This window comes from Ovis canadensis, chromosome 2, assembly GCF_042477335.2.
Source record: "Ovis canadensis isolate MfBH-ARS-UI-01 breed Bighorn chromosome 2, ARS-UI_OviCan_v2, whole genome shotgun sequence".
NCBI lineage: Eukaryota > Metazoa > Chordata > Mammalia > Artiodactyla > Bovidae > Ovis > Ovis canadensis.
The window spans coordinates 209329026-209352307 of record NC_091246.1 but is presented as its reverse complement, the minus strand read 5'-3'; the positions used below and the strand labels follow the sequence as shown (position 1 = coordinate 209352307).

Genomic DNA, 23282 nt, shown 5'->3' with positions numbered 1-23282 from the left:
TGCATCAGGATTCCCCTCCCCCTCGAGTCTGGGCTGGTTACCCACACACACCTGGGAGCAGGAGATGAAAGGGGAGCAGGGACCTCCAGGGACCTGGGTTTAGTGAGGGCAAGAAGGTGGAAGTGAAAGTGCAAGTACTAGTCACTCAATCATGCCTGACTCTTTGAGACCCCCATGAACTGTAGCCTGCCAGGCTCCTCTGTCCATGGAATTCTCCAGGTAAGAATACTTCTCCAGGGAATCTTCCTGACCCAGGGATTGAACCCAGGTCTCCTGCACTGCAGGCAGATTCTTTACCATCTGAGCCATCAGGGAAGCTCCTAGAAGGTAAAGTGTTGTGAGAGGCTTCATTAAAGCTTTGCTACCAGTTCCAGAGGGTGTGTGAAAGGGTGTCAGGGAGCGGCGGGTGGTAGATGGAACAGGGATTAAAGTGCGGAGGATAAGGAATGACCCGAATTTGGGGGCTGAGGACACACACAGGGATAAAGGCCTAATGAGATTAGTCTTCATGGTCTCAGAGCAGGGAGTGGTGTGGAGGCTCTGGTGGGGATCTTGCAAGGAGCACACAGAAATGACAGGCTTATTGGATTAGTGCAGAAATAAAAGGCAACAGAAGGAGTTGAAATCCATGTGGCTCTAAAGGGACTGTGGAGAGCCTCACAGCTTGGGAGGGAAACCAGAACACGCGGTGAATATTCTGAGACCTGCTGGAGCAGGCTAACACACCGGCGACAGGGGTGCCAGGGCTCACACGCTGAAGCCCTGGGCATGTGAACTAGGGTCATGGGCTAGGTGTTAACTCTAACTCAGTTTGGCTCTGAGAAGATGCTATGAGGCAGGACAAAATAAGAAAGACTGTACATTTGGAGAACGTATTTGACAATGTGTGTGGAGGCTTCCCTGGTGGCTCAGATGGTGAAGAATCTGCCTGCAATGCAAGAGACCTAGGTTCGACCCCTGGGTCAGGAAGGTCCCCTGGAGAAGGGAATGGCTATCCACTCCAGTATTCTTGTCTGGAGAATTCCATGGACAGAGGAGCCTGGTGGGTTACAGTCCATGGGGTCGCAAAGAGTCAGACTTGACTGAGCAGCTGACACTTTGGAGGTGGAAACTTGTTCACTTGGTTGGAGGCAACAGAATTCTAGAAAACTTTCTGTCCTGGGTCTATCTCACCTGGGTTAACCTGGCTTCTTCTTTTTTTTTTTTTTCTAACGGTGTATATGTTTTTGCACAGGAAGCAACGGGAGTTCTGGTGGTCCCAGCCGTACCAGCCTTACAAACACCTCAGATCTACCATCTGTGAGTATGCTGACATCTCACATCCAGCGTGTGCCTCACAGGGAAGCCAGCTCTGTCTCTCCCAGGACTGGCTTCCTGCCCAACGGAGGATCTTTAAACGTCCTCATGCCCCAGTGGCCTCCTGGCAGCCGTCTGAAATCCTACCATAAACATTCATTCCTTGGGATTTAGAAGACTTTTCAGTTCTCAGTTTGTAAAAATGCAAATGTTCTTGTGTCTGACACTTTCAGGGTTCACTCCCCAGCTTGAAGTCCCCTGAGATGTCTATGACTAGTCCATGCACTGTACATCTACTGGCCAGCAAGGCTGCGTGGTGGCGTAGTGCGTGTGCCTTTGACAAGTAAACGTGGGACTGAATTACTGTTCAATGAGTGTAGTTTGTTCACTGCACAGTATTTTCAGATGGCAGTGGGGCAATGGTCAGCAAAGGCATCCACGGTGGCAAACGCTTGTGAACAACTTAATGCCTTAATGAGGGATGTTAGCTTGTAGAGTGCAGCTAGAACCTACTGATCAAGGCCCTTCTGATATGCTCTCTGGCAGCAGTTACAGAAGGGAAAGAGGCACCCCGAGGAGGGAGAGGGGCATGGGCATAGATTTGCCCATAGAGAGTTCTCACCCACTTTATTTCTCAGTTCTCTAAGCCAAAAATTCCTATTTTTTTTCCTCTTGAAAACATGACAACTATAAAGACATTTTTGGGGAAATAAATTCTTAGAATTCCTTTACACTTGCAATATCTTCATACTACCTTCCAGTTATGGAACCATATTTGACATGGTGATAGTAACAGCTGCAATACTACCTTGTATCTTTTTTCTCTAGTGTAACATTTTATCAGAAACATTTGTCATGATACCATCTTTATGGTGATATTCTAGTTATTTCCCCTGTGCTTTGAAAAAAAGTTTGTTTACCAAACCAGATTGAAGGACTTCTTTAACTCATTTTCCTATTTTGTTTATCAAAGGCATATGGAAATTCGAACTCAGCTTTAATCAGTATCTGATGACCAGTAGGACCACTTGTTCACATTTAATTTGCTTGCACAGGCTATGTGCCACTTCTATTAGACTTTTGCAAAGTCCATCTTGAAAAGAGTTTGCAGCTCTGTATTATTATCCTCACATATTTCTGAGTCTAAGAACCCTAGGTATGGAACCCACTGACTTAAAGGATCATTTCTCACAGAGATGTTTTTGATGGAGGACATCATTATCTGAACTATCAAGTCATTTCTTTTTAGTTTTTGGAGATGATGTTACAAATAAATATTTGTAAATATGAAATATCAAAATGAAATATTATTTCATATCATTCTGCTCTGCTTGAAAGTTACTACAGGAAAAAAAAGTCTCAGGAAAGGATACTGATTCAGAAGGTGTACACAACTTTATTACTCAAGAGTTATTGAAAAATTCCAAGCATATGTTAGTTTATAGACAGTTACTAAAGAGCTATTTACTGAAGATGCACTGCGGTTGTCAACTCTTTCCCTCCCTCCTTTCTCTCTCTTCTTTCCATCTTTTCTTCCTCTTTCTCTTTTCATTTCTCTTTCTTTCTTTTCATTCAAGGTTTGAGTACTAAAAATATAATGAATGAATAATAAGTGCCTTAATTCAAAATGAGTAGAATGCAACTCTTGCAGAGTTTATTAGGACAGAAGGGAATAGGATTTGCCAGAAACAAACAGATTCCGTTTCCAGCAAGGCTCACGAATGTATTGGTTTCTATAGGATATTCACTTAGCATTTTGTTACTAAGTCTCCACTGAATTTTTAGAGAATAATTTTGGCACTTCACTTTTATTAACGTAGGTAAATTCATCTGATAAATTATAGCATAACATATTGTGCTTTCTCTCTTCTCCCCCGTGCTTCAATCATCTGTACCCAGCGATTTCTATGGAAGAAGGTAGGAAACAATATTTGTGGGGGAAAAAGCTTCATTTCCAAAGCCACCTAGAAATTTCCTGTAGCTTTCTTAATTCACTTCATTTCAATTCAGCTATTTAATAAGCTCTTTCTGTGTGCCTAATAGTGTACTAATCACTAATACCCTAATTTATAAAAAGATGTCAGTCAAAAGAAAACATATACAGGGTTTGGGTTACACTGTAAAGAGTTTTGAGTTGAACAATTTTGAAAGCTATATTCTTTTATTCTCATATATATATATCCCAACTAAAGGTCAAAATAGTTAATCTTATTGGCACATTCCATGTGTATGAGCTTTTCCTGCATTATCTCAATCTTATCCTATACAGTATACATTGTTACTACCCTCATTTATAGATAGAAAATAGAGGTAAAATCATTTGTCCAGCATTCAAAAGCCTATGCTTTTATAATTTTAACCATGTGATGTCCTGTAGCCTCCCATAATATATATATTCATTTAGTACAATAGAGTCCTTTTTATCTGTCCGAGTGAGTGATTGTCGTAAGAATAACATGATATATGATGATCTGAGTTTCATTGCCATAAGCCTATACATAGGGGATTTTTGCTGTGATAGTAACACGTTTTAATTTCATTTTTTCCCTCTCTATGCTCTTTTATAGACGATGACATGAAGATTGATGAGAAATGTGTGGAAGCAGGTAGCATTTCTTGATAGATTTACTACTAGGAGAGATAGAAAGCAGCTCAACTGTAGATTTTCTGAAGCAGTCAGTCAAAGGACCCATGGGCCTTTTTCTCTGGAAGAAATGTGTAAATAAAATAAGTCCCCACCCCAGCATTTCTCTGTGGTTCTGACGCTCAGAAGGGAAGCACAGCTGGAAGGATGTCTCCATGCTCCAGACCAACCTTTTAGAAAGTGTTCTAGAAAGCAGTATTTTGGAAATGATCACAGAACCACACAGTAGTGCTCTAGTGTTACATTCAGTAACATTCAGGAGAACTATCTAGAACCCACATGCTCTTTGTGAAATACTGAGATATCAAAATTTTAAAAAGCAAAATATTATTTTTTGATATCATCTTCTGGTAGATTCTAGTACATATCAATAGTCATGTGTTCCAAATTTCTGAGAGATATATTAAAACTCTTCACATTTCTATGCTTACATGTTTTGAAAATTAGGAAAAGATGTTTCAAATTTAGTGGCAAAACTAAGATTGACTCAAGAATCACTAGGATTTTGTTGGAAGACTAAATGGAGAGTCTTTAGTCTGATAAGTGAATGCGTCTTGGCTCTACGGGTTGTTTTAGAAATTAAAGAATGATGTGAAATGTTTAAATACGGAGTATTTCAAAGAGTTACATATATTTCCCAGAACAACTACAGAATAATGTTGACATTATATTTATTCTTCTAAGTATACATTATGGGTGTGTGTTTTTTAACTAGCAGTAATATTCATTTCCTTTCTATAATTTTAATGAAAAGTTTTTATTAGGATAACCAGTCACATCTTTCAAGTTCAAAAAACTACAAAAGTATATTCAGTAAAATTCCTTCCCTCTTCCTGTTTCCCTACTCAGTTTTCTTTCTTGAGGCAATAAATGCTCTGTTTCTTTGGCATCCCTCTAGACATATACTGTGCAACGATGTATGTTTTTTCCTCTCTCCCGCACACCTCATTCTCACCTCTTTTTTTTTTCTCACCTCTTTTTAAAACACAAATGCATGTACTCTTTGATGGTATGCTATATACACTGTTCTGTTCCCATTGTTGTTTTTTGTTTTACTTAAAATTGTATCTTTGGAGATGATTCCATCATAATATATAAAAAGCCTCCTCATATTTTTTTAAACAGCTTATTGATTAAGTAAGTTGTTGTGCATTTATATAATCACTTACTGGTAGACATTTGAATTATGTCCAATCTTTTCTATTATAAACAATTTCACACATGAGTAGACCTTAGATGTAGCATCACCAGATTCAAGGATGTATTAGTAATATTGCTCTGTATATAAATTCTAGTTTCTTAACTCTTGAAAGTGAAAGTGAAGTCGCTCAATCGTGTCTGACTCTTTGCAACCTGATGGACTGTAGCCCACCAGGCTCCTCCCTCCCTGGGATTCTCCAGGCAAGAGTACTGGAGTGGGTTGCCATTTCCTTCTCCAGGGGATCTTCCCAATGCAGGGATCGAACCCGGGTCTCCTGCATTCCAGGCAGACGCTTTAACCTCTGAGCAACCAGGGCTCTTTAAAACACTAACAATAATCATTTTAACTGATGAGACATTTGCTTTATCTCAGGTATTTTTCAGTCATCCTAAACAACCCTAACCTGTCAAGCTATTTGTTTACTCCTTCCCCTCATCCTGCTCCCCTTGCTTGTGGACCTCCAAAGCTTCCGGCAAGCCTCTAGCAGCAAAGCTGTATAACATCCAACCAGATAATGGAGTTTACCATGACATTCCACCTTTCCCTTCCCTCTGAGTCTCTTTTTAATCTTATTTATCCTTTTCTATTTTATGATTTTATTTATTTTAAGCTCCTGCTTGTATCCCTTCTTGTCATCACAGCCCAGCTGCTTATATATCTCATTTAAGGCTTTATTGCCACAGACACACCCCTGAGTTGGCCTTGGTTTAGGAAAAGCATTTTAAAAGTGTTACGTGTGCAGAAACATAGGGTCAGGGAATTAGACTGCTGAACTATAGACTTGCTATGGATAGTAACATAACTACACTTTTGTTTTGCCTCCATGGAAAAACAACAGATGAAGAAACATTTGAATCTGGTAAGTAAGATGCGACTTAACTGAACTGAACTGAACTGAAGTAAGATGTGAATATTTGGTACTGGTTTATAAATGTATTATCCAAATTTTGGTATACATAAAACCATTACTTTTTAGGGATGTGAATAAATACATCAATGGTATGGTTGTGAGATATAGTAAACTTCACCTTAAGAGGCACTTCTCATTAGGAACATTTTGGAACCCTCTGGGATCACTGTTTTGGTTTTCATATTGATTGGGGGCACTACTGGCCTTCAACTGCTGGGAGTTGGGAATGCCAGGTGAGCTGCTGAGTGTGAGACCATCCTGCACCATCTCCTGAATGTCCTGCTGGACAAAACTCATTGCAAATCTGAGTAAGTAATTCTTTAATACACAATAGTGATATAAGGTTTCACAAGATGTAATATGAAAAGCTCATTGGTTTAGAAGAGTGTCATTATGGAGACAGATATTTAAACAGAATAAAGACATTACCTTGAAAGTGTTGAATAATTTATTCCACACATGCTGTCTAATCTATACTGATAGAAAATAAACTGGAAAGTAAGGTATCTATACTAAATCAATTATTTTCTTTAACATGTTATTGTCATTATTGATGACACATGGTTTCATCCAATATCTGGTCCTCAAAGTACTATTGACCTTGTTAGTTAAAAAAAAAGAAATCCCACAGAATATTTAGGCATTGGCAACCTTCGGGAGCGTGTTAACCTTACTTACCCTCTTCTAGTGTATGATGTCTCATTTTCTTCACTTCATCAGCCTATAATTACTTTGGCATACATTACATCTACTTCACTTATGTCAAGTTCCCCCTTTCCCATATATACAAATAAATCTAATCTGTTACTATTTATCAGAACATGTTTTTTTCTAGTGTTCACTTATGACTTTGCCCCTCTATTTTTCTCTACTTCATAGTAGGACTATTTTCTGATCTTCTTACTTTCTTTAAAGCCATGCTTCTTCAGTATAGGTAGGTATAAGCATCATAAGAGTACTGGAGTGGGTTGCCATTTCCTTCTCCAGGGGATCTTCCCTACCCAGGGATCGAACCCGGGTCTCCTGCATTGCAGGCAGATTCTTTACCAACTGAGCCACTAGGGGAGCCCTCAATATAGGTAGGTATAGGCAACTAATAGTTTCTCATGTCTAATAGAGAAGTCATTCCCAAAGATTTATATTTTGAAATATATACTTTTAAAAAATACAGACTTTTAAAATATAAATCACTTCCTTTTACTTTCTTTATATTCCAGTTTGAGCATTGCATAACCCACTCCAGTATTCTTGCCTGGAGAACCCCACGGACAGAGGAGCCTGGCAGGCTACAGCCCTTAGGATCTCAAGAGTCAGACACGGCTGAAGTGACAGCACACATGCATGCAGAGCATTGCACTGGTTTTTAAAAGTTATATGTGTTAGATTATATCTATGGATTTCACTTTATAAGAGGAGAGAGATTGCTGTATATATATTAGTTATGAAAGAGATAGCATTGAGGCAGATAGAGCTTGGAAACTCCTCACCTAAATTATTTACCACTTATGTTCTTTCTAACTTTCCTGTTTTCAACTAGATAATTGGCCTGTTAGGGGTGATTTAATGATCTACACTTGGTTCAGTGCTTGGGACTGGTTTAATGCTTAATTCCTCTGGATTATAGTCATCCTTCTTTGTTCTGTTCAGCTCGTCATTTTGCTGGAGACACTCTGCATGCCAAAGTTGCAGCTGAGGCTTAGAGGCACTTGAGACATCTGTGAAAGGAAAGGCAGTGTTGCAGTGGTCAAACCCATGGACTGGAGGCTGAATGTCCAAGCGTGAATTCTGGCCCATTACTCGCTAACTGGGGGGCTCCTCTGTCACTTAACCTCTCTGCCCTTCAGGTTATTGTTGTTATTGTTCAGTAGCTAAGTCATGTCCAACTCTTTGCAACCCCATGGACTGTAGCGCGTCAGGCTCCTCTGTCCTCCACTGTCTCCCAAAGTTTGCTCAGACTCATGTCCATTGAGTTGGTGATGCCATCTAACTATCTCATCCTCTGTCGCCCTCTTCTTTTGCCTTCCATCTTTCCAGGCATCAAGGTCTTTTCTAATGAGATGGCTCTTCGCATCAAGTGGCCAAAGTATTGGAGTTTCAGCTTTGGCAACAGTCCTTCCAATGAATATTCAGGACTGATTTCCTTTAGGATTGACTGATTTGATCTCCTTTCAATCCAAGGGACTCTCGAGAGTCTTCTCCAACACTGCAGCTCAAAAGCATTAATTCTTTGGCACTCAGCCTTCTTTATGGTCCAGCTCTCACATCTGTACATGACTACTGAAAAACCATAGTTTTGAGTCGTCGGACCTTTGTCAGTAAAGTAATATCTCTGCTTTTTAATATGCTGTCTAGCTTGGTCATAGTTTTTCTTCCAAGGAGCAAGCGTCTTTTAATTTCAAGGCTGCAGTCACTGTCTGCAGTGATTTTGGAGCCCAAGAAAATAAAATCTGTCACTGCTTACACTTTTTCCCTTTCTATTTGCCATGAAGTGATGGGACTGGATGCCATAATCTTAGTTGTTTTAATGTTGAGTTCTAAGCTAGTTTTTCACTCTCCACTTTCACCCTCATCAAGAAGCTCTTTAGTTTTTCTTCATTTTCTGGCATTAGAGGGGTATCATCTGCATATTTAAGGTTGTTGATATTTCTCCCAGCAATCTTGATTCCAGCTTGTGATTCATCCAGCCCAGCATTTCACATGATGTACTCTGCATGTAAGTTAAATAAGCAGGGTGACAATATACAGCTTTGACATACTCCTTTCCCAATTTTGAACCAGTCCATTGTTCCATGTCTGGTTCTAACTGTTGCTTCTTGACCCACATATAGGTTTCTCAAGAGACAGGTAAGGTGATCTGGCATTCCCATCTCTTTAAGAATTTTCCACAGTTTATCCTTCAGGTGCCCCATGTCTAAAGTGAGAAAAATTGAACATAAGTGCATGAAGGTTAGCCAGAATTATTACAAAGAAATATAGGGGCAGTCAGCAGTCAGTTCTCTGCTAGAACTGCAGAGGAAAGCATGCAGCTGCCCTTTGTTACGGTAGAGCACTCCTTCTGGACTCCTCTTGCTTGAAAGAGTGAGAACGCTCAAGTACATTCTGAATCCTTCTCACTTAGGAGCTCAATTAAGGAACAATTGGCTCCAGGCTGGCATTTTTTTTCTAAGATGCTTAATTCTGTTCCTTGAGCACTTAATGGGCAGTTAAGTTTCTTGTTTTGTCCCCAACTTGTCTCTGAATGAAGTATCATGTGACCTCTTTGAATACCTCTGGATGGTATAGTCTAATTAGGAATTCAGTTTACACACACACACACACACACACACACACACACACTCTCCCCCCTGCCAAAAAAAAAAAAAAAACAAATAAAAACAGGGATGATAGATGTTTCAAGATGTCTAGAAAACAAAGAAAAGAGTACACTCTGTGTTTAGTTACACCTGTCTTCAAGGGGCCAGCTGGAGGTGGAGTATGTACCTGGGCCTGGGATGGGTAAGGAATGAGGATGGTGTGGCTAAGGCCGCCAGTGCCCCTTCCACCACTTCCTCCACATCACAGGGTTGCAGGCAGATGGCCTCTGGCAGAGAAAGGGAGAGAAGGCTCACATCAGTTGACTTCCTATAATTTCTCTCTTTCAATCCCCATCTGTGCCAGCCGGGTAGAGGGAAGTCTGCATGGATAGAGGGCCTTCGAGGAGAGCTGAGATGAGCAGCTTTCAGGAAGTTAGAGTCTGCTGGGCAGCAGACACAGGTCCAGGGAGTTTCTGAGTCTGGTTTGTGTGCTGTTCATCTTGCCCAGCTCACAGCTTTCTCTAAGGGTAACACGAATGCCTCACTTGTGTCATTTGTTTGTTATTTGTCTTTAGTTTGCCAACTTGATCTCCTCAAAGGCTTAACTTTTTCATGTCTGTTTCTTAACTCACCGAAACATCCAGAGGAACTTTCAGAAGGTAACTAACTATTCATTTTCATGTCCTTGGTACGCCAAATAGAGCTATGTTTGAGATCTTTCAAACATGCCTCAACATGAATACTTCACTGGAAATGTTTAAGATATGATATTTTAAGGATGAAATCAATTATGACATAATCAATGTCATAGAAAATATATTTAAATGAACAATGAAAGTAGTTGGTTTTATGACTATATCCCTAAGTAAACATTTTCTTTCAAACTTATTGTCAATTTTAAGTTAGGAAAATGTGCTTGCTTACCAGAAGATGGAATTGATACTTGTGTGTTTTCTTTATATTTTAAAATGTGTGTTTAAACACCAAAGTTAAGAAAGATCTATGTCATTTCATTCTATGAATAAATGCTCTTTCTATATTATTTCAATGATCAGAACAGAGTTGTATAAGTGAAAAGGAATACGTTAGTAAGAAGTAATTTCAAATGACAGTTTTATAACATTTTTCACCATAGTTTTGGATAATTTTTCTGAGACCCCAGTGGAAGCAGAGACAGAAGTTTAAACTAGCTCTAGATGTTACTAGTAGGCACAGTTTCCCACTTTGTCTCTCAGAGTCAGAAAGAATTTGCATCTATTAAGCAAATACTAATTTTCTACAGAATGAACCATTTCATAAGGGAAGAAATAACATCCCATTTCTAACACAGAAATTAATTATTGGGCGTACAGAACACCATATTTATGAGTTAAAGCCAAAACCAGTTTATATGTTTCCTTTTTAAAAAATCAGTTTTCCTTGGGAACATTTATTTTATTTTATTTTTATTTTATTTTATTTTTTTAATTTTAAAATCTTTAATTCTTACATGCGACTTGGGAACATTTAAAAATGTATACCCAAATATATGTTTTCACTATGACTCAGTATTTCTTATAACTTTTAAGAAGCCTATAGTAGATTTTTTTTTCCAACTATACTAGACAGAATATATCCAGTGTGTTGCTAAATTTCTGGAGCATGTCTCTATATAGTTCAGCGCATGTGATAAAATGGAAAGTGCTTAGGACAGTTTTCACTACTGAAATAGTGTCACTTGAAGATTCAAAGATTTATTTATTTAAAGATTTATTTCATGTACCCCTTCTAAGTAGACTTCTCTTTCCCCTTCACATATTCTGTTCCTGCCATTTGCTGTGTTCCAGACAAGGAGGAATTTGTTGGCTATGGTCAGAAGTTCTACATTGGTAGGTAATGATTAATAAAAGGTGGTTCTTTGTCACTTGCTAAGTTATATTCATACCATTATGGATAAGCCTGGCTCTTATGAAAGCTTCTTTTGCTGATGGGTGTTCTCAAACTGGTTTCTTTTTTTTTTTTTTTAACTAGTCAGTGGCCCCATTTTTTTTTATTTTAAAAGCTCCCAGATGATTCCAGTATGCATCCAGGCCTGGGGACCAACATTCTGCTTTCCAGACCCTGCAGCCTTTCTACTGCTTCCTATCTTCTACCTTCAGACACACATATGTCAACTCTTTCCTGGACTTCCCTGGAGGTCCCTCTGTTAAGACTCTGCCCTTCCTCTGCAGGGGGGCACGTATTCCATCCCTGCTCGGAGAACTAAGGTGCCACGTAAAAAAATAAAATGGACTGTTTCGAATCACAGTCACTGCCTGTTTCTCCAGGCGAGAGGCAGGAAGCGAGTTCCCTGGCCCTGGATCTCACTGTCCCTCCGTTTCCACCCTGGCAGCGGGTTTCCGCCGCAGCATGCGCTTGTGCCGCCGCAGGGCCCACCGAAGCCAGCTGCGCGCCCCGGGATGCGGCGCCAGCAGCTGCGCCGGCGCGGTGGGCGCCCCGTACGAGGAGGTGGTGAGATACCAGCGACGCCCCACGGACAAGCACCGCCTCATCGTGCTCGTGGGTATGTGCCGAGGCCAGTCTCCCCATCCGCAGCGAGGTTCCCCTGCCTTCATTAGTCTTGCACTGGGCGTAGTAGTAAAAGTAGGACTCTGTGGGTCTGCATATTTTTTTTAAAAAAAAAGACAAAACCGTTTTTTAATGTGTGTTTATAAATAGAACGTTATTAATTATGCTTTTAATGTCTACAGTTGAATGTGGTATGCCAAGGTGTATATGAACCTGTGTAACAACAAGGTGTGATATGATGAGGTTATAACTACGATTTTTTTTTGTCCTGTTTAGAATTTCTTTTAGAAGCATGGATGAGATGTTTCCCATCCCCCACCCACCATCATTAGTCTATATTAGGAACAAAAATGCTTAAGATCCATTTGTCTAAGAAGTGTGTAACTGTCTCCTTTAGGAGAGTTTCTAAAAAGCTTCTGGACTGTATCTTTGGTGCTAAAGAGCAGGGCAAATATAGCACTGGGATGACCTGCCTTGTGACCCAGATGTCTACAAAGCTGCTCCCTGCCATGGTAGTTGCTGTTCAGTCACTCAGTTGTGTCCACCTCTTTGTGACCCCATGGACTGCAGCACGCCAGGTTTCCCTGTCCGTCACCATCTCCTGGCGCTTGCTCAAACTCATGTCCATTGAATCAGTGATGCCATCCAGCCACCTCTTCCCCTGGGTCCCCTTCTCCTCCTGCCCTCAGTAGCAGTAACTTCCTCTTGCTGCCGTCTCCTCTGTGTATCCCAGCTGTGGTGAAGGCAGGCCCCTTTGAAGCAGAACAACATACCTCATAGCCAGGACCAGCTACAGAATTTTCAGGACACAGAGCAAAATGAAAACCCCAAAGCCCCTTATTCAAAAATGAAGACAATCTGTGTGGCAAAAGAAGAGCATTAAGCCAAGTGCAGCATCCTAAGCGTGGGCTTGTGGCTTGCACAGTTCTCTGCCCATGAAGCCAGCCCTGCCTTCACTTGCACATGGGGGTGTTGACTTCTCCACTTGTGGTCAGGGATGTGTCCCTGAATTCTATCATTGTGGAAGCCAGTTTCTGGGTTGTGCTGTGATAGGAACTTCATGGGAAGAGGAAAGGCAGCTTGTCTCGAATGATCTGACATGAGGCTAGAGACTTCTCAGAGTAGCCAACATTAGGCAGTGTTCCTGGGTGACACGTTCCTGCAATTCCCTACTTCTTTTCTGAAAGTGTGGGTTACTCCACAGGTCATCAGGTGAAGTGTGGGTTACTCCACAGGTCATCAGGAAAATTCCCAAGAATTTTCTGGGGTTATTTCAATTCATGGGAATGGAAGTTATGTTATTTTCCCTGCAAAAACATGTGCTCTCAAGTGTCTTCAGCGGAAGGATCAAAGTGATGGTTTCACCACGTACCTCTGCTTATCCGCTTCTAATCATTTCCATATATGATGTTTCGTTTAGGACCTTCTGGTGTTGGAGTAAATGAACTGAGGAGACAACTTATTGAACTTAATCCTGACCGTTTTCAAAGTGCTGTGCCACGTACGTTTACTTTTTCTTTCATAGGGGTTCATACTGGAGTAAGATTTTCTTTTTACAGGTGCAAAGAGATCTGCACATGTACTGATCTCAACTATTTTATACCATCTTTGTTGTAAGAATGTAAGACACAGATAGTCCTCAGTATTTCTAACTAAACTTATTTTAATAGAGGAAATTGACTTACTAGCATGTAGCTAGCTAGCTAGGCTTTTGAAAAGTGAATCTTTTTTTTCCATTGCTTAGCGATCATATACATAACCTTTTAGGAAAACTAAATATTTAATAATAATGGCTAGCATTCATTCAATATTTATAATCCTCCCGGGAGTGTGCTTGGCTCTTTGAAAGCTTTATCATATTTTTTATTTTAATATATGCACATATAATTTTATTTTATTTTATTTTATTTTTTTTTGCACATATAATTTTAAATCAACTATAGACAGGCAAGTCTGGTGTGCTGCAGTTCATGGGATCGCAAAGAGCTGGACACGACTTAGCGACTGACCAAAAAGAACAATAACTATTGTACCATCCAAGGTGAAGGAGCCTGTGGATGTGGGTGCTTCCCCTTTACCTCAGGGCAAGAGAGAAGAAGTTAGGAAAACCACTTAAAGAGCTTAATATGTGTTTCATGCTTTTGGGGAGACACAGAAGACTGGAATCAGAATTATATCTGAAATATCTAAAGCATGAGAGTTTAGAAGTGGCCAAAGGCTGTTTGGGGGAGGTAGCTGCCATTTTGAGTCTGTCACTGCAAAAGAGCTGGGATTTTTTTTCCCCCAAAGACCAGATCTGGGTGGATAATGTGGAAGAAAGTCTGCCTGGGGTTGTCTTGGTTCCTGCCCAAGAGGAAGCGTCAATGAAAGGAGACCAAACCTGAAGCCCTGGGTACCTGAGGGTGTGGAAGAAATCACAAATGACTAGGTGGAATAGAGATGGATTTGAGATATCCAGTAGTGGTGGTAGAGAGGTAGGCTTTGCAAAATAATCCACTGAATCCTCTGGGATTTAAACATCTGCTAAGTCTAAAAGGAGCCATGAGAAGCCAGCATCAGCATCAATTAAGTAAGAGTTTTCCTGCCCTGCTTGCTCCTCCTCTCTCTCTGCGCTTAGGCTTGGAGAGTTATAAAACTGGAGGAGCAGTAGGAATGCAATGAAAGGGAAGAGAAGAGAATCAAGCTCCCTCTCCTGATTTCTGCCTTCTCTGATGTCAGGCTTCCCTTGGTGTAGCAAGTCTGAGCCAGCTTTGGGGAGAAGAAGCCTGAAATATAAATAAAGTTCGTAATTTTGATTATTACATGGAAACAGAATTGAAATTATTGAGACTGAGTTTCAGGCATAAATGATATTGAACCTTTTTTTAAAAACAAACAAACCTAAGAGTAATCAGAAGAATTTGAGAATTCTATCCAGGGCCGAACAAATGAAGTTGTTTTATGATCACATCCCATAGGTTGTGCTTTCCAAGTACTGTTTACCTATGTAAGAATGGGCACTACAAAGCAAAAACTAATAAAGAAATCACCACTTGCAATAATCTGGATAAAAATAAAATGCCCACAGAATGTAGAATTGTATGTTGTCTGGATAACCATCATTCAAAATGGGAATATGTTGCCCATATTTTGCTCTTTAAATTGAGCGAACAGTTTTAAGCTCAGAATGAACACCTCAAGTCATGCACCAATTCACAGACCTTAGCCTACCATATATAAGATAGTAGGATAGAAGCCAAGGAGAAGGGGTTATCTTGGGCTGATAGTAACATAATTTTCTATCACCTGAGAATTAGATTTTTTTTCAGTACAAAGCTATAGGAGGGTAGCATAACTGTAGGAACTCTGAGGAACTAAAGAGAGGCTTGAATAAAGAAAAAAATTTTGCTTTTTGAGCTTCTTGAAATGTTCAGTTAATTCAGTTCAGTAGCTCAGTCATGTCCGACTCTTTGCAACCCCATGGACTGCAGCACGCCAGGCCTCCTTGTCCACTGCCAACTCCCAGAGTTTACTCAAATTGATGTCCATTGAGTCAGTGATGCCATCCAACCATCTCATCTTCTGTCATCCCCTTCTCTTCCTGCCTTCAATCTTTCCCAGAATCAGGGTCTTTTTAAATGAGTCAGTTCTTTGCATCAGGTGGCCAAAGTATTGTATCTTGAAATGTTGGGAACTCCTTTCATCATTTAGGGTCTATTTCAAGTTCCTTTTTGGTCATTTCCATGTGTTGGTATCATCAGATGTTGATCTATTTCATCTTTCAACTTTATCAAATGTAAATATACATCTCTTATGAACAAGGAGAATTTATTGTAATGCAGGTTAAGGGACTAGCAGCTTTATAGTTTATACAGGTCACAAAGCTAGAACCGTGTCTTATTCATCTTTGTCTTCTAAGAAATTAATATGATAGCTGGAATATAGGCACTCAGTATATGTTAGTTGAACAAATGGGTAAGCAGACTAGAATCACTTTTAGGTAGTCAGTGAACTCCTGTGTTCTATACCAGGTACTATTTAGGCTGAAGAATCTATGAACAACGTGGTCATATCAAAGAATCAGATTGAATCTAGACTCTATCAATCTTTTCTTTCTGGAGATCCCTAAAACTGATCACCAGCTTACTTGGATATTAATGTATCTGAGCAAGACTACAGAGTGTCAGGGCTTTATTTCAAATCTGACACAATCTGCTGTGGTAGAAGAGATTAGTTTGGGAAGAGTCAGGACACCTAGGTGCTTGTTTACAACTTTGGTTTTCATTAGTTTTATTCACATGAGCAAGTTAGTTACTTTCTGAAATCTTTAGTTACTTATCAGTAAGCTACAGATAACAGCATTTCACCTAGCTAGGAATATGAAGGATGAAATGAGATCTTGGAAGATGCATTATCTAAACGTAAGATATTGCTGGTTTCACCACCTGAGGGCCTTTAGGCACCTTGTGTGTGCATGCTCAGTCATGTCTGACTCTTTGTGATCCCATGGACAATAGCCAACCAGGCTTTCCTGTTCATGGGATATTCCAGTCAAGAATACTGGAGTAGGTCGACATTTCCTCTTCCAGGGGATCTTCCCAACTCAGGGATTGAGCCCACGTCTCCTGTGTCTCCTGCAGTGCAGGTGCATTCTTTACCACTGAGCCACCTGGGAACCCCTTAGGCACCATGGGGCTCACAAATAACTTACCACTTCCTGTCCTGACGTAACAGCAAGAGTTCCTTTACAGCCTCTTTAGGCTTAAATACGATATATTCTGGTCTAGTCTACACCACAAACACTTAACAAAGGTTTATGATTAGCTCATTTTGATATGGGAACTTCTACTTTCTTATCACCAATCAGGCTCCCTTATTTTGTTCTAGCATTTTATTTATCTGCTTATGTATTAATATATTTATTTTGATCATCTTTATCCAAATGCATATGGGTAATAAGTCCAAACATTTTGTAGATTCTAAAATCTTAAAAATTCCCTATTTTGACAGATACTACTCGTTCCAAAAAGAGTTATGAAATGGATGGTCGTGAGTATCACTATGTGTCAAAGGAAACATTTGAAAGCCTCGTGTACAGTCACAGGTAAGCTAGACATTCGGAATCTGGTTCTCTCCTCTCGTTGTTTTATACTTAAAATAGATCTCTTATTTTCATGCTTTGTCCCAAACTTCTGGGACACATTTTTTTAATTCTGAAAAATTAAGTAAGAAAATGTATATTGATTTACTAGTACACTAACTCATTGAGTTTGGAGAAGGAGCTGAACTGAGTTGCAAATTTCAGAGAATTTGGAGTAGTTAAGTCTTATATCTCCTAATATATATTTTTCCTGTTGAATATCCACTAATTCATTTATCAAGATCCACATATTTTACTCTCTTCTGTTGGGATTTATCTCTGTGTTATTGCTAATAATAATTTCACCTGTACAAACAGTTCTTGTTGTCTTTATCTCACCCTTGCAGAATGCTCGAGTATGGTGAGTACAAAGGCCACTTGTATGGCACGAGTGTGGATGCTGTTCAAGCAGTCCTTGATGATGGAAAGATCTGTGTTATGGACCTAGAGCCTCAGGTGGGTGGAATATTTCCCTTCTCCCCAAAGTAATGAATGCATGCCATCCATTCTTTGCACATGCTTTCTTCTGTTAGGATAAGACTACTTCCCATATATAAGGACCAGGGTCTTACTTGAAAAATCAATTGTCATTATCTTGTCTTTTTAGTTGGGGGGAAAAAATCTAGTTTCTCAGACCTGCCCGCCCCCCCAAAAAAAAGCAGCAACAACAGAAAATAAAATTTTAAAAAAATTAAAAAAAAAAACAAAGTGAAAAACCCCCAGAAATGAGCAGACAACCATAAAGAAAACTGAGGATCTTTTTTTTTTTTTTTTTTAAGGTAACTTCTTGTGGAGGGAATGAAATGTTGCTTTATGTAAGGGGATGAGGTTCCGATGTTCTATCAATAGCTGTCTCCCTGAGACCATATGTGGAATAGAGCAGGAGTGAGTGAGTTGAGGTGAGATAAAGAACATACAATGTGTTGTCAAAATTTTTATGAACCTTGTGTTTACTTTATGTTTTCTGTAGTCATGTAAAAATAATACCTTGTATGCTAATCAGAGGACAAGAGAGTTGTTCTCTCTTGGATTGAAGCTGTGGTCAGCATGAGGATGTCAATATGATCTGTTAGGAGACAGTGGCAAGAGGAAAGGGAAGTGAGGGACCTGATTGGCCTTGAGAGTTGAGTCTGTCTTTGTCTTTTGCCCATGAGATCATGTGTAGAATCCTATTCTCAGGTTTCAATAAGGGTGTCATGGCTAGTAAGAGGAAGAGCCAGGATTTGAACTTAATTTTGATTCCAGAACTCCATCTCTTAATTATTAAAATGTCTTTTAGAGTTGAGGACTTGGGAGCACATGAGAATATACTCTGGCTAAAAATAACTGCTAATATATGGTCTTAGAAATTTTGAGAACATTCATGTTGACTCTAGAAAATTAGGACTTATGTTTTTAGATTCTCAGTTTAATATTCTCTCGAGATATTTCAGCTACTAGGGCTTCTTTTTTTCTCATTTTTTTCTTCATTATTGTTTTTCCCAAACTTTACTTCTTATTTTGTACTGGGATAGAGCTGATTAACAATGTTGTGGTAGTTTCAGATGGACAAGGAAGGCACTCAGCCATACATATCTATGTAAGGACTTCTGTTTTAAATGTGTATTTAATTTTTCTGTGTAGGGTATTCAAGTGGCTCGAACCCAAGAACTGAAGCCCTATGTCATATTTATAAAGCCATCTAACATGAGTTGTATGAAGCGATCTCGGAAAAATGCCAAGATTATTACAGACTACTTTGTGGACATGAAGTTCAAGGTAAGATACAGAGGAGATAGATGAGTATATTATTTTTTCCCCAGTCAGAAAATTACTGTATTATTCCACAGTATCCCTATATTAAGGAATGTGATTTTTGTTTCTAATGAATATTACCTTTATGAGTTATCCTTATTGAATGTCATTTATAGATATTAAAATAAAGTTTAATAACTACTCTTATTTTTCTCCTCTTTTTGGGTCTAGCTTTAAAAGAAAAGGCCCTCAAGTCACAGTTTGCAAAACCACACAGAAACTGGGTTTGTGTACTTAGAATGGATTATTTATTTTGCAAAGTATTTGAATTTACTTTAAAATACATACAGATGGCTAACAAACACATGAAAAGGTGCTCAACATCACTCATTATCAGATAAATGCAAATCAAAACCACAATGAGGTACCATTTCACGCCAGTCAGAATGGCTGCTATCCAAAAGTCTATAAACAATAAATGCTGGAGAGGGTGTGGAGAAAAGGGAACCCTCTTACACTGTTGGTGGGAATGCAAACTAGTACAGCCACTATGGAGAACAGTGTGGAGATTCCTTAAAAAACTGGAAATAAAACTGCCTTATGACCCAGCAATCCCACTGCTGGGCATACACACCGAGGAAACCAGAATTGAAAGAGACACATGTACCCCAATGTTCATCACAGCACTGTTTATAATAGCCAGGACATGGAAGCAACCTAGATGTCCATCAGCAGATGAATGGATAAGAAAGCTGTGGTACATATACACGATGGAACATTACTCAGCCATTAAAAAGAATACATTTGAATCAGTTCTAATGAGGTGGCTGAAACTGTAGCCTATTATGCAGAGTGAAGTAAGCCAGAAAGAAAAACACCAATACTGTATACAAACACATATATATGGAATTTAGAAAGATGGTAATGATAACCCTATATATAAGACAGCAAAAGAGACACTGATGTATAGAATAGTCTTTTGGACTCTGTGGGAGAGGGCGAGGGTGGGATGATTTGGGAGAATAGCATTGAAACATGTATATTATCATATGTGAAATAGATTGACAGTCCAGGTTTGATGCATGAGACAGGGTGCTCGGGGGTGGTGCACTGGATGACCTAGAGGGATGAGATGGGGAGGGAGGTGGAAGGGGGGTTCAGGATGGGGAACACATGTACCCCCATAGCAGATTCATGTCAATGTATGGCAAAACCACTAGAATATTGTAAAGTAATTAGCCTCCAATTAAAATAAATAAATTTATATTTAAAAAAGTAAATCTGAAAAAATAAAATAATTGATTATATCATCTATTATATGAGATCTCTTTATAAATATATTAAAACATAAAAGATGTTTATTAATAATTATAGTAATAATAGAGGGGCCAGGCCAGGTGGGATTAATCAGTGATTTTCCCATATATATATGTATAGTTTTAATTAAATATACTTTAAATATTTTAAGTCATAACAGTTTTAATTAAATATACTTTAAATATTTTAAGTCATAACATACATTCAGTAAGGTGTATAAATCTTAAGTGTACAGTTCAAAGAATCTTTTACAGTGTGTATGCACCCAGGTAACCATCATCTAGGCAAGACATTATATCCACTTGGGTGTGCATGCACGTGCACGTGTGTGTGTGTGTGTGTGTGGTAAAAAGCATATAACATAAAATAAGACTTACCATCTTGCTCATTTTAAGTGTACAGTTATGTTAATTTTGTTCATATAGTGAGGCAGATCTCCAGAACTTTTTAAACTTGTAAAACAAGGTAAATATATGGATTACTTTATGAATTTGCATGTCATCCTTGAGAAGGGGCCATGCAAATCTGCTGCTGCTGCTGCTGCTGCTAAGTCACTTCAGTCATGTCCGACTCTGTGCGACTCCTTAGACAGCAGCCCACCAGGCTCCCCCGTCCCTAGGATTCTCCAGGCAAGAACACTGGAGTGGGTTGCCATTTCCTTCTCCAATGCGTGAAAGTGAAAAGTGAAAGTGAAGTCGCTCAGTTGTGTCCGACTCTTAGCGACCCCATGGACTGCAGCCTACCAGGCTCCTCTGTCCATGGGATTTTCCAGGCAAGAGTACTGGAGTGGGGTGCCATTGCCTTCTCCGATGCTAATCTTCTACATCATTCCAATTTTAGTATATGTGTTGCTGAAGTGAGCATGAGTTATCTTTGTATTATCCTTTCCCTCTCATTATTTTTATCTTCATTATTTTTTCAAAGGCTATTGTATGGAAGTTTGATTCTCCAGTTAGCATTTCAAACAGTGGAGTCTATGGATATGTTCTCTGAGTCTTAATTAAATTCTGTTCTCAGTTTCATGGCGATCTGAAAAGTTAACAAGATTGTTTCTAGGTCTTGTGTATGGTCACCTTGTAAAGGAGTACTGCCATAAGATCTCAGTGCCCATGTTTATATTGGTATTTATGACAAGTTGTACTAATTATTGTAGACAAATAAGAAAATAATAGCAATGAATTTAATGTATTAGTGCCAAGTGAAGGCCAAATGATCTTGACTAAATAAACTTTCACAGTCATAGAAGTAGACAATATTATAGGTGAAGTCAGTCATCATGAAGAGTAATTTAGAAATGCCTCATTTGAAGAACTATGTCGTACCATCATGTTCAAAGTGGCCATTTGTGTCTACAAAATAATGTCATTCTTATCAGATTAATGTTCATTTGAAATTTATGTTTAATTTTTATTTATATTTAACTGATAAAATTTCTTTGGTTTTATGTTGTATGTGGTTTGAGAGCTCCAAGTGTTTAGATAATAGAATAAGATAATTTAAGTCCAAATAGGAAGTTGAGAGGATTGGTTGTCTACAAACTATTAACTCAACTTTATGAAAACTTGGTGTGGGAGACAGTAAGTAAGACTAAACACAGAAACATAAGTTTTGTGGTTTAGAGTGGAGAACATTTACATGACCTGTTTTTATAAACAGCTACAGTTCTGAGTATAACAACATAACTGCCTGTTATTTCTATTCATCTCATTAAGTTTGCTATTTGTATTTTTCTATTTTTCCTAAAGGATGAAGATCTACAAGAGATGGAGGATTTAGCCCAAAAAATGGAGACTCAGTTTGGCCAGTTTTTTGATCATGTGATTGTGAATGACAACTTGCAAGAGGCACGTGCCGAGTTGTTGTCTGCAGTTCAGAAGGCTCAGGAGGAGTCTCAGTGGGTACCAGCCACGTGGGTTTCCTCTGATACAAAATCTTAAAGAGGCCTTCTGCTTAATACTGGAGTTTTAACAATGTTCACCTGTTCCCTAGAGCTGGAAAAACAGCTATAATCTAAAACATCGGTGTCATATTTGCTCTATTATAATATGTGCAACTGCAAAAGTGCTGCAGTTTGTTCATCTTATTTGGAAGAAATTTGTATGGTTATGTAGAGTTATCTCTTTGGATTTCAGGGGAAAAAATGTTTTCCTTTACCTTATATGCAGCAATTGGTAGGGAACAATGTTAAGTCACCGAATATGAGGACCTTTCATAGATTTCACGTGGCCTTTGTGTGATTCAGATAAAAAAGAGCTTTCCTAAATAAAATATGTTGTATTTAATTTCAGAAACTGTATTTTACCTTATGAAACTTGTTTTATAACCATGGATTTTTCAAAAAGTACACAGTTTAACTGCAAGAAGGAAGGATTAATATACAAATCACCTCTAACATCAAAACTTACTGAAACAGCACTGTTCTCATTTTACACATTAAGCTACAAGGAAAAATTATTCTTTTGATCAGGGCTGTAGCAATCATTAATTTCCCCAAAAGCCAGTATCTATATTTATGCCTAAATTAGGAAAGAGCAATGAATTTTAGTGCTAAACACCAACGTCTGAGAAACAAGGGGATAAGGATGTTATTCCACGAACTCGAGACTTCCAGTCACTCTTCCTGCCTTTATATATGTTCACCCTCTGGATCACTCCCTTGTTGTTCAGTCACTCAGTCATGTGGACCCCACGGACAGCCAGGTTCCCCTGTCCTTCACTATCTCCTGGAATTTCCTCAAACTCTTGTCCACTGAGCCAGTGATGCCATCCAACCATTACATCCTCTGTGGCCCCCTTCTCCTGCCTTCAGTCTTTCCCAGGGTCTTTTCCAATGAGTCTGCCCTTGTCATCAGGTGGCCAAAGTATTGGAGCTTCCACTTCAGCATCAGTCCTTCCAATGAATTGATTTACTTTAGGACTGACTGGTTTGAGCTCCTTGAAGCCCAAGTGACTTTCAAGAGTCTTCTCCAACATCACAGTTCAAAACCATCAATTCTTTGGTGCTCAGCCTTCTTTTATGGTCCAGCTCTCACATCCATACAGGACTACTGGATCATTCCCTAACTTTTCCCATATCCGTGCCATCCATCTGCTCTTCCTTAACCATTGAGCAAACTGAGTGTATGCTTCAAAATATCTGTAGTTTTTTAAAGTGACCAAGCATTATTTTTCTCAGAAACCCAACCAAACAAAACGAAGAAAACTGTCTTTTTTTTTTTAAC

The 23282-nt window shown here is 39.1% G+C and overlaps 1 protein-coding gene across 1 annotated transcript in view; it reads left to right on the top strand.

Annotated features, from left to right (window-relative positions):
• MPP4 (MAGUK p55 scaffold protein 4) overlaps positions 1-22352 on the top strand; it is a 37964-nt gene extending 15612 nt beyond the window's left edge. The window contains exons 10-21 of the mRNA XM_069574482.1: positions 1235-1299; positions 3196-3213; positions 3864-3902; positions 5980-6000; positions 9989-10003; positions 11171-11212; positions 11716-11886; positions 13312-13392; positions 16881-16974; positions 17358-17466; positions 18634-18768; positions 21807-22352. Coding sequence (XP_069430583.1) covers positions 1235-1299; positions 3196-3213; positions 3864-3902; positions 5980-6000; positions 9989-10003; positions 11171-11212; positions 11716-11886; positions 13312-13392; positions 16881-16974; positions 17358-17466; positions 18634-18768; positions 21807-21998 — 982 coding nt within the window. The 3' untranslated portion in view covers positions 21999-22352. The remainder of the gene's footprint in view (positions 1-1234; positions 1300-3195; positions 3214-3863; positions 3903-5979; positions 6001-9988; positions 10004-11170; positions 11213-11715; positions 11887-13311; positions 13393-16880; positions 16975-17357; positions 17467-18633; positions 18769-21806) is intronic.
• The last annotated feature ends 930 nt before the right edge of the window (positions 22353-23282 follow it).